Source organism: Caretta caretta, chromosome 28 (genome assembly GCF_965140235.1).
Source record: "Caretta caretta isolate rCarCar2 chromosome 28, rCarCar1.hap1, whole genome shotgun sequence".
NCBI lineage: Eukaryota > Metazoa > Chordata > Testudines > Cheloniidae > Caretta > Caretta caretta.
In genome coordinates this window covers 14,530,025-14,545,341 of record NC_134233.1, presented here as the reverse complement: position 1 = coordinate 14,545,341, position 15,317 = coordinate 14,530,025, and the positions used below count along the sequence as shown (strand labels likewise).

The following is a 15,317-nucleotide window of genomic DNA, read 5'->3' as shown; positions in this document are numbered from 1 at the left end:
GGGATGTTGGGGGGTGGGGGGCAGAGCTGGGGGTTTGGGGGGGATGTTGGGGGGTGGGGGGCAGAGCTGGGAGGTTGGGGGCGATGTTGGGGGGTGGGGGGCAGAGCTGGGGGGATGGTGGAGGGGCAGAGCTGGGAGTTTGTTGGGGGGTGGGGGGCAGAGCTGGGGGTTTGGGGGTGTTGGGGTGGGGGGAGGGTCCGTGTTCAGATCTGGCCCTGTGGGAGCTTTGGGGGCTGGGGCTGGAGCCGTGGGAGCGTCTGAAGTGGGTTGGGGGGGAGCAATCTGCTCTCTGGCAGAATTTGCTACTGGGGTTGTGCTGCGCGTGCTCAGTAACATCCGCTGAAGCCACGGCCCCCCCCCTCCGCCCTTCTCCCTGCCCTTACTTCCCATCCCAGCCTGTGTCCCGCTTTTTACAGGGGGTTAAAAAGAGGAGAAGGGGGGCGCCCAGGGTGTGAGCAGGGGGTGGCAATTGACTGGCTGGGAGGTGCCCAGCAGCTGGAGGCAGGGTTCGGAGAGGGGGGGCTGGGGGGCACAGTCACGGCTGGGGCGGGGCGAGGCCCTGGCAGAGGGTAAAACCCGGCCCAGGCAGGGGCGGGAGGGGGGGAGAGTCACCGTGGTGGGGCTGAGCCCCCCGTGTTGGCAATAATGGGGGGGGCAGAGGGGCTTTTTTATTTCCCCTCCCCCAGAGGGCACCTCTCAGCCCGGGCTGCCCAGGGCGGGTGCTTCAAGGCCCGGGCCCCCCCCGGCCAGTCACTGCCGCCCCTGTCTGCCGTCACCGGCCGGGGGGGCTGCCAGGGACTGGATTCAGGGAAATATTTTGCATACACCCCCCTCAGAAACAAAGACTCCCGGATCAGGGCGTCCGGCAGCGTAAAGTCTCCGCGCGGGTCCCAGATTTGTCTGGTCGGCTGCTGGGAGTCCCTGAATGGCGCTCCCTTCCTTGGGCTCCATTTGCAAGAGCCATTTGCCCCTTTTTACCGATCCCTTTTCTGAAAGGCTCTCTTCGTTACTTTTAGCACGTCCTCGCGTACCCGTCCTGTCGCTGTGCAGATACGGGTGGGGTTTAATTTATAGTTTAATCACAAATACGCCTGGGAAATCTCTCGAAGTCGGTCGATCCTAGTCGTAGCCCTGGCATCTGGCTTGTTTCTCATGTCGCACTTGGCTGTGGTTTTTCTCCTGTGATTTGTAATTTGGTGGCAGGGATGGCCAAAGTAGGGCCCCCGGGCCCAATGCAGCCCGAAGAGTTGCACAATGTCAGAGGCATCAGCCTGTGACCGAGGTACCCCCAATTTGCTCCCCGCGGACCAGAAGACGGGAAAGGGGAGAGGTAGCAACTTGGGGCAAGTCGGCAAATAAGGACAAACTTCCTCATGAGTAACGGCTACTGGGAGCAAATTAGGTCAGATCGCAGGTTTTTATCTTGGGGGTCGGCCTGCACCCCTGTCACTTCACCACGGGGTTCTGTGTTTCCTCTGGAAAATCTCCTCCCCCCCCCGCCCATTTCACCATCGCCTCCCAGATTGTCCTCACGGAGGTTGAATGAGACCTGGAAAAAAAGTCTCCTTGAGTCCCAGGGGCTCGACAGGGCAGGACAGGCCCTGAAATCGGGCCGTTGTGAGGCCGTTTGCAGCAGTGTGTAACCCCCCTCCCCCGCTTCTTCCAGGAGCCCCCCCGAGAGCGTCGGGCCCCTCTGGGAAAAGAGAGAGAAGCAGCCGAAGCCGAGGAGCCGCGGCAAAGCCAGGAGCTGCTGGTAGGTGCCCAGGGCCCAGGTTCGCCAGGGATCCCGGTGCCCCGAGTGACGGCGAATGCAGGGCCCGGCCTGCCAGCCTCAGCCAGGGACCCGTCCCCACCGGAGCCCAGGGTCCGACACGGGGGTGGCATGGTGCCCATAGGGTGCGGGAGGCTGCTGGGCAGGAGCGGGTCAGTCTGTGTGAGCCCAGAGCCCCTGCCCACGGGCTGTCTGCGTGTCACAGTGACCGGGGAGCCTTTCCCGCACCTGGGGGAATGGGGAGGAAATGCCGGCTGCAGAGATGGAGGGTTTGGCCCAGAGCAATCGGACGAGGTTTTGGGGAGAAAAGTTCCCCCCATGAGCGATGTACAGCTCACCCCTGCCCTGATCCGTCCCCCTTGCTGGGGTAAATAACCTTCCCGTCCCCCAGCGCAAGAGATCCCGCGCTCTGGGAAATAACTCCCCCACCCGCCGGGAGGGGCATTTATGGGTCTCCCCCGGTACCCACCCGCCCTCTCCCTGTGGCTGCAGAGCCGGACGGCAGCCGAGAGGCAGAAGATGGTCTGGGAGTGGCGGGATCTGCGAGGGTTTCTGGCGGAGCAGGAGCAGCGGCTGCTGTCCCGGCTGGAAGAGCTCGAGAGAGCCATTGCCCAGAGAAGGGATGCGGGCGCCTGCCGAGTGTCCCGGGAGATTTCCCTGCTCGGGGAGTGGGGAGGAGAGAAGGGGCAGCAGTCCCTGAGCCAACCCCTGCAGGTCAGGCTGTCGTTGCAATGACCACACGCAGCGTTCCTGTAGGAGCATCTGCCGCAGACCCCAAAGCACTTTACAAAGGGAGGTCGGGGCAATTATCCCTATGGGAGAAAGGGGGAAACTGAGGCACAGGGAGGGGCAGAGCACTGGCTCAGCGGCTGCTGCCCCTCCCAGGGTGCTGGGAGCTCTGGGGGCAGGTAAGTCCTGGGCTCTGTCTCCCTCCCCCCATGGCGTGTTAGGTCTGCTAACCGCACTGAATACAGGGCGTCCCCCTGCCCCTGCAGCGTGACACGCGGGCTTAGAGCCTGTGATTCTGTGTCCCCTCGTGGCTGCCTCAGCAAGGGGAAGAGCCTGTTAGTCTCTGACGGCTGATACGTCCCACCAGGGCTGTGAGACATATGGGCCAGGGGCCAGACCCAGGCTGTCTGACGTATTTATGGGGCCACGTCACGTCTTCAGAGTGTGCAGAATCTCAGCTTTCGATTTTTTTTTTTTAAAGTAAGTTTCTAGCTCTCCTGGTTGCAAAGAAACCCTCCCAAATGGACATGGAGAAAATGTTGCCTTCCTGAGTCTGTAGACAGCCTGAAACAGCGGCTCAGAGGGGTGTGAATGCCCTTGGCCTCCGTTAATCTCGTTGGCCTGCCGACACTTTGATGTCAACATTCAGTGTTCCCTGGCTAATCGCTTGAGCAGGTGGGAATGAAGCCTTCGAGAGGTGGGAATAGAGGGTTGTCTTCGGGAGGACTTTGGAGAGACGCAAGGACAAGGAAGCAAGAGATAACTAGAGGAAGGAGGGTGGCAAAGGAAGGGTAGAAATAGCAGGGGCCATAAAGGGGTGTGTGGGAGTTGGAGTGATATTGATTGTGACAGTGAAGGACTTTGTAAATAGCAGTGTTATCTCCTGTTCCCCGGGCAGCGTCTCCCCTTGTCCTTCGCGCCTGGGTGTCCCACCGAGAGCAGCGGGTGTCCTGCTGCGCAGGGAGGTGGGGGACGGAGTCCTAAATAGATGCCCCGGGCCACTGACCATGACGGAAAGTGGAATACGGCCCTCTCCTCCAAAGGAGTTGGACACCCCAGGGTTACTGGTTTAGCTGAAGGGCTCAGGGCTTGTGGTGTTTAAGGGCCCACGTTCGTTCCCTGCTGGAGATCTGGGCTGTGTCTGTGGGACACACCCACTCTTTGGTCTGTGTCTCCTCCCTTTCCATGTAATCCCAGTGCTGGAGCCCCTTGTTGCTGGAATATCCGAGTGTGGGAGGTGGCCCGGCTCCCCACAGAACCAGGGCGTCCCGGAGAAAGCTCCTGAACTTGTCTCCGTTCCGTGCCCCAGTGTTTCCCCGTGTCCCACCTCTCTGGGCCCGTGGCCGGCACAGGGCTGAAGGCAGGTGACTCACTAGAACAGTGCCCATCCCGGGCTGCAAAACACAGATCCAGGTTTGCTGGAGTTTGGGGGTTGCTGGGCTCAGGGTCTGGGCATCTAGGCCCATTTCTCACCCCTCCCTCTTTCCCCAGCAGGGAGGACGGGGTGTTTCGGGAGCCGGAGCCGGGGTTTGCGGAGCTGGAGAGGAGGCTCAGCGATTTCTCTCTGACAAGTGCCGTCCTGCAGCAGGTCCTGCGGGGATTCAAAGGTGAGTGGGAGTCTGGGGGTGGCGTCTCCTCTGGTTAGAGCGACCCCGGCCCTGGGGAGGAGTCGGGGACTCTCGAGATGTCACTGACCCCAGGCTCCATCTCGCAGCCCCAGCTCAGCGAGTCGCCCTTCCCCATGGGAGTCGCCTTGTGGGGCTGGCTCTGTCTGCAGCGACTGCATTGTGGGCCTCGGTCTGTGTCCCCGTCCCGTAGTTTAAAGCAGTTACATTAATAACCAATGGGGATTTCTCTATGAACGCGAGGGACTGAATCCTCCTCTCTCCCGTCCTCTCCTTCCCCTAGAGACGCTGCAACGGGAACTGGGGAGTGACACAGGTACGTGTCTGTCTCTGATGGGCCGGGGGGAGATTTCAGACCAATAACCATGTTCGCGACAGGGCATCACGGCCTCCAGCCCCGATGTGCACCTGGGAAGGGTGGAACAATGGGAAGCTGGGTGAGCCCCGTGACTGATTCCCTCCTGATGTGACGTCTGATGGGGATTCAGAGCGAATCCAGATCTCAGGGGAGGTGTTTCCCTTTGGGGAAAGGAACAACTGCCCCGAATGGTTGAACTAGGATGAGACCAAGACAAAATATCCAGACCCTGAGGACACCCATCTCCCCTGTTTAGGGTTTCAACTACACAGGGCCCTGGGCTGGGACCTGGTGGAGCGGGAGGGCCCAGGTCCCCCTGCGCTCCCTCTGGCCGACAATCTTGCCAGTAGGCCGCCCGGCCACTGAAGGCCTTATCACAGGTTGGTTTACTGCATGCAGACTGGCTTTGAATGTTCGTCTGGAACAGAGATGGAGCTGCCGTAATGTTGGTGTTTCTCACGCTTTTCACGTCGGCGACCCTTTATTTGAAATCCTTCTTTTCCCTTTGGGATCCCCTGACATTTACTATGACGTGAGAATAAAACGCGTATCAAGCTTGATCCTATACAACCTGCATGCCTGCGCTTCAAGAGGCTGCCAGAAAGTAGTTGTCCTTGAGGGCTAAAAGTCCAGGAAGTGGGGGAGGGAAATTTTCTTTGCTTAAGATCATAGTAAATCTGTCAGTATCTCACGGCCCATCTGACTGCCTGTCATGAACCTCTGGGCGTTGCAATCCACCAGCTGAGAAACCTTGTGCTGGATCCTTCATGATTTTGTATCCCTGTTGCCTATGAATGGGAAGAGAGTGTTACGTTTTATATGAAAAAAGAAAAGGAGGACTTGTGGCACCTTAGAGACGAACCAATTTATTTGAGCATAAGCTTTCGTGAGCTACATGCATCTGATGAAGTGAACGGGGCCACGCTGTTGGCAGCATATACACTCAGCTTCATCCTTTTCTTCTGGGTTGGTTTTCTGAAAACTTTTGAATACTTGTGCTCTGAAACGCATTCTGAGAGAGCCTGTCATTTTCTTCCCGTTTTAGTGTGTCAAATCTTTAAACCTGTATCTGCTAACAGCTTGAAATGTGTACGTGATGGGCGTGAGATTCATAGAATCATAGACTATCAGGGTTGGAAGGGACCTCAGGAGGTATCTAGTCCAACCCCCTGCTCAAAGCAGGACCAACCCCAACTAAATCATCCCAGCCAGGGCTTTGTCGAGCCTGACCTTAAAAACCTCTAAGGAAGGAGATTCCACCACCTCCCTAGGGAACCCATTCCAGTGCTTCACAACCCTCCTAGTGAAAAAGTTTTTCCTAATATCCAACCTAAATCTCCCCCACTCTCCTTGTTCTGTCATCTGCTACCACTGAGAACAGTCTAGAGCCATCCTCTTTGGAACCCCCTTTCAGGTAGTTGAAAGCAGCTATCAAATCCCCCCTCATTCTTCTCTTTCGCAGACTAAACAATCCCAGTTCCCTCAGCCTCTCCTCATAACTCAAGTGTTCCAGTCCCCTCATCATTTTTGCTGCCCTCCGTTGGACGTTTTCCAATTTTTCCACGTCCTTCTTGTAGTGTGAGGCCCAAAACTGGACACAGTACTCCAGATGAGGCCTCACCAATGTCGAATAGAGGGGAACGATCACGTCCCTCGATCTGCTGGTAATGCCCCTACTTATACATCCCAAAATGCCATTGGCCTTCTTGGCAACAAGGGCACACTGCTGACTCATATCCAGCTTCTCGTCCACTGTCACCCCTAGGTCCTTTTCTGCAGAACTGCTGCCGAGCCATTCGGTCCCTAGTCTGTAGCGGTGCATGGGATTCTTCCGTCCTAAGTGCAGGACTCCGCACTTGTCCTTCTTGAACCTCCTCAGATTTCTTTTGGCCCAATCCTCCAATTTGTCTAGGTCCCTCTGTATCCTATCCCTGCCCTCCAGCGTATCTACCTCTCCTCCCAGTTTAGTGTCATCTGCAAACTTGCTGAGGGTGCAATCCACCCCATCCTCCAGATCATTTATGATCAGTACATTCAGATGTGCAAGCATTTCAGATCGGGCGTGCATGCCTGTTTGTTTATTGTGTGTATCTTCACGACGAATACGGAGCCTTTCTTCAACAGGCAGCTTTGCGTATACACAGAGACTCATGTATTCTCAGAATGCATCTATGTCTCTTAATGGAGTGTACTTTTCTAACAAAACAAGTTGTTGTTTGCGTATTTGAATGATACAAAAGTAGGGTGGCAACCAGAAAAAAAATGAATAATGCTTTATTTTTCGGAAAAATCGGTTTAAACTGAAAACGAAGGGGCTTAGATATTAGGCAGCCTGAAGCTGGGCCCGGTAACCTTTTCGCTGCTCTGTCTGTATCGCAGCCCGAGAGACTGATACCCCACCCGTGTTTTGTAGTGATGGGGATGAGGCAGAGTGTCAAGCCGAAATGGCATTAGCTCTTGCAGGATAAGGAAGGCCTCCAGGAATAGACAATAACCAAGTCTCTGAGCCAGGAGGGGAAAGAAAAACCGAGGAGGAATAAGTGGGGAGAGAGGCCATGGGTTCCGAAACCTGCTCAAATCCAGTTCCTGTCTCAGCACTGGACAGATTTTGCTTGGTCCCTAGCTCTGCATAGTCCCCCCTCTGTTGGGGGAACGCGCCGTCCTGGGGAATATCAGGTTTAAAGGGTCTCAGTGGGTTTAGCCCTGGTGGGAGGGGAGGGGGTCTACACTGGAGTGACCGAGCATTTCCCCAGCGCGAGAGTCTAAAACGTCTCTGCAGAGAAATCGCCCGTGAGACGCGTGATGTGAAATGACCTAAAGTCTGTTCTGACATCCCCCCCAAATAACCCTTCTCTTATACCTTTGGACTCTGGTATAGTATGTTTGGGGTGTGAATGTGGAGTGAGTAAGGTTAGTTTTGTACCAACACTGTGTCCTGTATCTGCTTGCTCCCCACCCCGTAGGGAGACTACTATTGTTGGTCTAACAGGGTTATTAAAGCTCCTTTTACTTTCCTGCCTTCCAGCTACTTGCTGTAAATAAAACATTACAAACAATTCTTCTTGTTTCTTCCACTTTACTGTCCTAGGTCCAGTTGCTGGAGGTAGAGTCATGGGATGTGTGTCCCCCCAGCACCCACAGGGAATATCTTGCCTCTAGGAGGAGAGTTTGGGTTTTACTGTGATATGTCACTATCCAGCCTGTGCTGTCTCTTGTCCTGTACACATCCATGTCAATCAGGAACTGCTCAGCTGTGCTCTGCGGAGAGCTGACTGGTTTACACAGGGTGCAGCATAAGAGGGGACTTAGGCATTGCAATGCTGAGCATCACAGGACCTAACTTTTAGGCAGCTAGAAAATAACAGAGCCACAAAGCTGAGTCAGGTGCCTAAACTCCTGGAAGGAAGAGGTGGGTTTGGTCACGTCACCTGCCTTATAACTTTTAGCCCCATGGTTAGAGCACTCACCTGAGCTGTGGGAGACCCAGGTTCAGTTCCCCCCTCTGGAATAGCTGACGAACGTGAGTACCAACCTCAGGCCAAACATGCTATTTACCCTCCGCCAATTACAGGAGAAAGCTTCTGAACAAGAAATGCCTTCGTACGTTGCCTTTGTCGACCTTAGTAAGGTGTTCGACTGTGTCAGATGCTTGTCTGTCTGGTGCTTTTTTGCCAAGTTTGGCTGCCCAGACAAACTAATCAACCTTATACGCGGCTTCCATGACAACATGCAGGCCCACGTATCAGTGGATGCCAACTCCTCTGGTCCCTTTCCTGTAGCCCATGGGGTTACGCAGAGATGGACACAGGAGTTGTCTTTGACACAGCACATAGGTACACAGGTTTTATTTACACGTCGAAGTTGCAGACGGAGGTGGCTGCCACGAGGGGACCGGCAGCGGTAGCCCGAGGGCAAAAAGATACACACACAAGTGGACATAAAATAAATGATTCCCACTATCTCACCATTCACATTTCTCATAGGAACGATCAGTGCTTGAATTACATTTGTGTGTGAAATTGGGGTGAATTTAAAACGATTGAAAATATTTTTAAAATAAAAAGGTATAAACATTTTAATACATTTTATTGATACTGTTATTCATACTAGACTTGCTTGCCCTTCCCCCACGGCAGAGGGGCACACAGAAGAGGATCAGGACCAGCTGTGCCCCCAAAAGACCAGGCCAACCCTCCAAATCAGACCAGACCCACATCCCTCCCCAGACCAAAATCCCTAAACTGGACCCTTCCAGTTCAAACCAGATTAGACCTCTCTATGAACCAACCCCTCTCAACCTGAACTTCCCCACTGCCCAAGCTCCTCCCAAACATCTATTCCCAAACCAGACCCTCCTGAATTCCCAGCTGGACTACTCTCGAGAGATGGATTTAAAGTCCCCGGAATTCAAGGTGAAGGCTCCCGTTGACTTCAGTTTGCTTTGAATGAGGCTCTAAGACACCATAAAGCACTGGGACTAAACGTAAGAACAGCCCTATTGGGTCAGACCGAAGGTCCATCTAGCCCAGCGTCCTGTCTTCCGACAGTGGCCAGGGCCAGGTGTCCCAGAGGGAATGAACAGAACAGCGAATCATCAAGTGATCCCTCCTCTCTCTCCCGTTCCCAGCTTCTGGCAAACAGAGGCTAGGGACACCCTCCCTGCCCAACCTGGCTAATAGCCATTGATGGACCTATCCTCCATGAATTTGTCTAGTTCTTTTTTAACCCTGTTATAGTCTTGACCTTCACAACATCCTCTGGCAAGGAGTTCCACAGGTTGACTGTGTTGTGTGAAGAAATACTTCCTTTTCTTTGTTTTAAACCTGCTGCCTCTTAATTTCATTTGGTGACCCCCAGTCCTTGTGTTACGAGAAGGAGTAAATGACACTTCCTTATTTACTTTCTCCACACCAGGCATGATTTTATAGACCTCTCTCATCTCCCCCACCCCGCACATCTTGTGATCTGGGCTCTTCCCTTCCTGCTGCTGCAGCCTCCTCCCCACCCTTGGCCAAAGCAGCCACCCATGAGGTTGGCACCCATACACCCCTCTGCCCCTGCAGCCACCTCCCCCTCTAGGGTTGCTTGGTTGCCAATATTGGTTGGACATATTCCTGGAGGTTTCATCACGTGATATAATCTTTAATTAAAGATTAATCTTTAATTCCCGGAGACTGCATGACAATCCTGGGGGGGTTGGCAATCCTATCCCCCATCCACTTCTCTGCCCCCTCCCGTTCCCCAGCTGATGCTGAGAACTGAAAGGGGAGGGGATGGCAGGAGAAAGGCAGGTAATGCCCTTTACCCCCAGGGGAACAGGCCTGGGGGCTGGTCAGTGCTGGGAGGGGACAGTCTCTGCTGCGGGTGTCACTCTCAGGGACAGATACTCCCTTTGGCCTGAGCTGGGCCTGGGCAGATGATCAGGGGAGACATATTTGTACCCCCTTTATTGTATTCAGGGTTGAAATAAGGGCGGAGCGTCCCAGAGATGCTGTCAGGGAAAGTGAAGAGATGGGACTTGTCAGTCACATTGTAAAACGAGACCTCGCCCGCCTCATAGTCCAGGAAAATCCCCACCTGGCTGGGCCTGACACTCACGGGGAGGGGAGTCGGGGGGGAGGTGTTGGCCCTTAATTGATCACCCTCCTGCCATATTGTCCAGTATCCATTCGCAGGTACAAATAGAATATGCCCCTTCCTGCTCACATTTTCCCTACAGACCCCCAGAGACCAGACATTTTTGTCTCCGACCTCCACCTCCCAGTAACGCCTCCCGCCCGTGAATCCCTCAGCACCCAGGACAACCGCCATAGTATCAAATCTCTCAGGATTGTCAGGCAGATCCTGGTGCTTGTCTCTGTGTCGCACCCGTTTCCGATCCTCGGACAGGACGAGGTAGGGATTTGCTGTGTCGGGATCCAGAGTCACATCCACTGGGGAGAAAGTCACAGTCAGTGCTGGGCTGGTCACTGGGATCAAAGGGAAATTAACTTGAGTTCCCATGGCTCAGTGTTGCAGGGTTGCTGTGCATTAAGGGGAGGGCAGGGCCTCCTCCGAAGAGAGAACTTGAGGGGAACGATGGGGCAGAGGTGGCGGGAGGGCAGGCATTGGGGGCAGCAGAGGAGGGAAGGGGCTAGCACCTGAGGGGCAGGGGAAGGGGGCCACAGTGTGGGAGGAGAAGAGGAGAGGGGTAAATCGGAGGCAGAGGGAAGGTGAGGAGACGTTCAGCTGCAAGGGGGCAGATTGGGGTGAGGAGAGGGGCAGGTCTTAGGCGGACAGAGGGAGGTGAGGGAAGGGCCAAGCTGCAGGAGGCAGGGGGTGAAGAGAGGGGCAGGTGCCAAGGGGGAGCATGCTCCAGGGGTGGTGGGGGCGAGGGTGAGAGACAGCCAGGCCCCAAGGAATCTCCGTTGCTTCAGGCCGTGTGTGGTTGGTTTGTTACCGTGACCAGGTGAAAAGGAAAGGAGGATTTGTGGCACCTTAGAGACGAACCCATTTATTTGAGCATGAGCTTTCGTGGGCTACAGCTCACTTCCTCGGATGCAATGCTGAAGCTCACGAAAGCTCACGCTCAAATAAATGGGTTCGTCTCTAAGGTGCCACAAGTCCTCCTGTTCTTTTTGCGGATACAGACTAACACGGCTGCTACTCTGAGACCTGTAATATTTTTGTAACTCCCATCTGTGCCTCACTTTCCCCGTATTCTCCATGACTACCCAGCGGGGGAGAAAGGACTGAGTTGCGAGACACAGGAGGCGTGTGTCACCCGGCTGTCTGAGCCTGACGGGGCCATGGAAAAGGACTGGCTGAGGCTCTCCCCGTATCAATGGAAAATCAGAGAAAACAATGGAAAACCAGGACATTGACACCCGACACCCAAAGACCCAGGGGCAGATGGATTTTCCCACCTCTCGCGGGGAAGCTGAGCAGACCCCAGCTCAAGAAGAAAGGAGTGAAGGTGTGAGATGGGGGGATAAAGTGTTGGCTTCTGGAGGAAGCTGAGGGTTCTTTGACCTGGGAACGGACTAAGGAGGCCAGACAGAGCCTGAACATGGGGTTCACTACAGCTTGGTGGGCTCTGGGCTGTACTGAATGGACACTTGCTTTCAGCTGCACGTCTCTGTGCTGGCCTGAGGGCTCCCAGACTCTGCAGCGTGGCCCCCTCATAGACTCATAGACTATCAGAGTTGGAAGGGCCCTCAGGAGATCATCTAGTCCAACCCCCTGCTCAAAGCAGGGCCTCGTTTTGCAAAGGCTGCCTGTGTCCCCACGAATACACACGGCAAGCAGGGAGCCCTGAAAGGGCCCAGAACAAGCCTCCGGCAGCGATCTGGCTGGGCTGGATTCACCGCAGCGAGCAACGGAGGGAGTCAGAGATCGCTGGTGCCGCTGGCCCAGTCTTGGCGCTTTGGAGGCCACGGGCAACTGTGTGGGTTCTTGGGGCCTGGCACGCTGAAGGGATCCCCGCCAGGTGACTGGTTCCAGTCTGAGCACAGACCAGACCGTGTGACGACGAAGAGCAGGTCAGGGCCCTCTCCCCACTCTCCTGTTCCGGGGGGGGGAAGTGGGACTCCCCATGCCAGCTGGACCTACAGTCACCACAAGCGGCCAGGCCCGCCCCTCGCCTGTCACGCTGGGAACTTTCCCACCAAGACTCTGCAGCCAGTTTCATCTACACTGCCCAGGGCAGTGAATTTAGCCCGCTTTAATTGAATTGTCTCATTGGAATGGGTAAGGCAACTCCCATCTTTTCATGTACTGTGTATAGATCTCTTCCCACTGTATTTTCCACTCCATGCATTGGATGAAGTGGGTTTTACCCACGAAAGCTTGTGCCCAAATAAATCGGTTAGTCTCTAAGGTGCCACAAGGACTCCCCGTGGTTATCACCTGGGTTGACAGGCTTGGGCTCGTGGGGCTCAAGATCGCTGTGTAGACGTTTGGGCTCAGGCTGGCTTTCATGTAAGATCTCACTTCGCATGCTTCGGTGAACCCCCTCCCTGAGCTGCAAAGCCTACACCCCTCACATTACCGCCATATCGGGAGCCCAGGTCTGTCGCCCCAGCTCTGAGAGTCCCTGCCGCGGGTTGTGGAGATGAACCCTTTGTGTTCAAAACACGAGACTTTGCTCAAAGCCGAGCGCTTGATTTTCTCCCTGCACTCAGCCAGATTGGCCTAAAATATCCAGAGATTTCCCCCAGGCTGGAGAGCGCTAAGGAGACATTATAGGAGGGAAGGAGTGAGGCGGGATGATTGGGGTTAATATGGGAAGCATCTCCTGGCCTTAGCTCTGGAGTCACAACCAGGCTCCATAATAACAACCTCCCTTGCTCCCCCCCGAGGATCTAGGCGCCCCGGCTTTGCCAGCAGCGTGTGTGAGTCCCCTCCGTGCAGATCTCTGGCCTATGGGGCTGACGTGCTTCCCCATGACTCTTCAGGGCTCGTGCACGCCTCGAACAGCTGCTCCAGGCTGGGGCTGCCCAGACACTCCTCCCAGAGTTTACAGGCCCTGCAGGCCCCGATAGGAAGAGGTTTCTCTGGGTCCCTGAGCTTTGACAGCGGTTCTGCTCCTGGCCCAGCTCTTCTTGCCCCTGTGGTGCTGACCGCCTGCACCCGCTGGGAGAACCGGGTCTGCCCCTCACCGCGCAGGCAGGGATATTGTCTGTGTCCACGTACCCTCCCCCCAATTCCTGGGATGGGGAACAGCAGCCCCGGGGTCCCTCCCTTCACCCTGCCCCGGGCAGGGGAGCGAGAGCCCTTGGCCTCCTGGGCACTGGGGCCTCCCGGCAGAGATTCCTAGGTCAGCGTGAAAAGTGTCTCCACCCGGAGAGCTCTGCACACCCAGCAAATACAAAGATGCCCCTGGGACGAGGTGCTGGATCTGGTACTAACCCCCTCACCCTACCTCTGGAGGAGAGGGGGCCTCGGGGCAGCGTCAGTGAGTTCGGTGCTGGGGCCCGATGACGCCTGCCTCCCCATACTGGGGGCCCAGTCTAAAGCGGAGGACACGTGGCCACCCCATGTCTCTTCTCCCCTGAGCTCAGCCCCGGGCTGCCCCTTGCTGCCCGGGCGGGAATGACCGAGCTCTCCCCCTGCCCCCTGTCTCTTCTCCCCTGTTACCCGTGGGGGCAGGGGGAGAGCTCGGTCATTCCCGCCGCCCCAGCCAGGCTCTCTCAGGAAGCCACTACGCTCGCTGCAGGCATCCGTGAGCATCTGCATCAGGAGCAGCTGGTCCAGCACCTTCTGCTCTCCACCGCCAGGGCCAGGGGCCGAGCGTGCTGGGGGGCAGGCCCGGCGGGAGAAGGGAACTCCTCCCTCTCCCCGCAGCAGGCCGACCTGGGGGCGGGAGGGGGGGCACTTGACCCCACATGCCCCCCGCCGCCCCCCACGTGTGGCTTCAAGAGGTGGTGCTTACAACCCGGCAGCTGGAGCTCCACGTATTGAGTGTGCAAGGACATCACAGCGGCTGTGTGAGCCCCCCATGGGGCTCAGCCCTGACCCCTGCCGGAACCTCTCCCTGGGGAGGGATCGTCCCTGCGGCCCACGCAGGCCTCGGTCTCCCCGTGGAGACGGCCAGTGAGGTTGCCAGTAATGTGAGTTATGAGGTGAGCGCCTGTCCACAAAGAACTGGACTCAGGCTGGACTGAGATAGGTGACTGGGAAGTGAAAGGTCTCAGCTCCCATCACCGCCCCCCCCCCCCCCCGCCAAACCAGCCCACCCTGCTTCCCCCCCCCCCCCCCCCGCGCTGCGGAAACTGCCGTGCTCACACTTGGTGACACCCCCCAGTGGGAAGGGCGGGGGCACTGGGCACAATCTTCAGCAAGGGAGGCGGAGGCTGGAGATTCGGAAACGCTTTCCCACGCTCAGGGCAGTGAAGCTCTGGACCCAGCTCCAAGGGAATCATAGACTCTCAGGGGTGGAAGGGCCCTCAGGAGGTCATCTAGTCCAACCCCCTGCTCAAGCCCCAGTTTTTGGCCCCGATCCCTAAATGGCCCCCTCAAGGATTGAACTCACAACCCTGGGTTTAGCAGGCCAAAGCTCAAACCACTGAGCTCTCCCTCCCCATCACCGACAGACTGTAAGAACAGGTTGGCCAAAGGCCTGTCGGGGATGGCCTAGGTCCTGCCCCAGTACAGGGAGCTGGACTAGGCGAGCTCTCAGCGTCCCTTCCAACTAGGTTACAGCTCTGGTGCTGGGTCCAGGGCCCCGGGGGCTGGCATTAACAGTCTTACTGATCACAGCAGCTGGTCGCTCAGCGTCCCTGCCAGGTATAAGTAGGGTCATTACCAGTACGGCTCAGCCGGGTGTTCCTGGGTTGTGTGGACTGGACCTGGGGTTGCCACCTGTCCAGGTTTTCATGGGATCAGCCCGTTGTTCAGGTCATTGTCCTGGGAAATCTGTGAGCCCGTGCAGGATGTTAAAAGTCCTGGGTTTGTCAGTGGCTGTAGTGGGGCGGGGGCCGGAGGGGGGGGGGGGAAGCTGTGGGGTGGCGTTAACTGCTCAATGGGAGCTCTAGCTCCAGAGCGGACCAGTAATCGGGAGACGAGGAGCTCAGGGCCGCTAAGGGCCCAGTCACCACCGTGGAAGTACCAGCCGTGACGTTTAACTGCCGGACGGCAGTGGGGTGGATCTGGTGCCAGGTCCTGCTTGCCAAGGCTGGTGCCCAGGGCAGGGAGAGGAAGAGAAGCCTGAGAGGGCTGGTGCCCTCTCCCAGGGTGGGCTGGGACCACACCGCTTAGGGTGAAGAGACAGGGGGTGTATGTGGAGCCGGCGGATGTGCCATTTTTTGCACCTCAGAGGGGGCAACCGCAACAGGACCCCCCCCCACAGTTTGTG

At 56.5% G+C, this 15,317-nt stretch overlaps 2 protein-coding genes across 9 annotated transcripts in view; one reads left to right on the top strand and one right to left on the bottom strand.

Annotated features, from left to right (window-relative positions):
• The window catches only part of LOC142070329 (E3 ubiquitin-protein ligase TRIM7-like), a 31,691-nt gene that overhangs the window by 1,177 nt on the left and 15,197 nt on the right, over positions 1 to 15,317 (top strand). For 3 of the 8 annotated variants that reach the window (XM_075124024.1, XM_075124025.1, XM_075124018.1), the window contains exons 2-5: positions 1,667 to 1,753; positions 2,657 to 2,679; positions 3,992 to 4,107; positions 4,409 to 4,441. In XM_075124024.1, the coding sequence (XP_074980125.1) occupies positions 1,667 to 1,753; positions 2,657 to 2,679; positions 3,992 to 4,107; positions 4,409 to 4,441 (259 nt within the window). Of the gene's footprint in view, positions 1 to 1,666; positions 1,754 to 2,263; positions 2,595 to 2,656; positions 2,680 to 3,991; positions 4,108 to 4,408; positions 4,442 to 4,739; positions 7,540 to 11,200; positions 12,351 to 15,317 lie in introns of those variants that run through there. The other 5 variants (XM_075124022.1, XM_075124019.1, XM_075124021.1 and 2 more) reach the window with 5 other exon arrangements.
• The window catches only part of LOC125628518 (butyrophilin subfamily 1 member A1-like), a 41,269-nt gene continuing 34,265 nt past the window's right edge, over positions 8,314 to 15,317 (bottom strand). Inside the window, exon 11 of the mRNA XM_075124038.1 lies at positions 8,314 to 10,416. Coding sequence (XP_074980139.1) covers positions 9,857 to 10,416 — 560 coding nt within the window. The 3' untranslated portion in view covers positions 8,314 to 9,856. The remainder of the gene's footprint in view (positions 10,417 to 15,317) is intronic.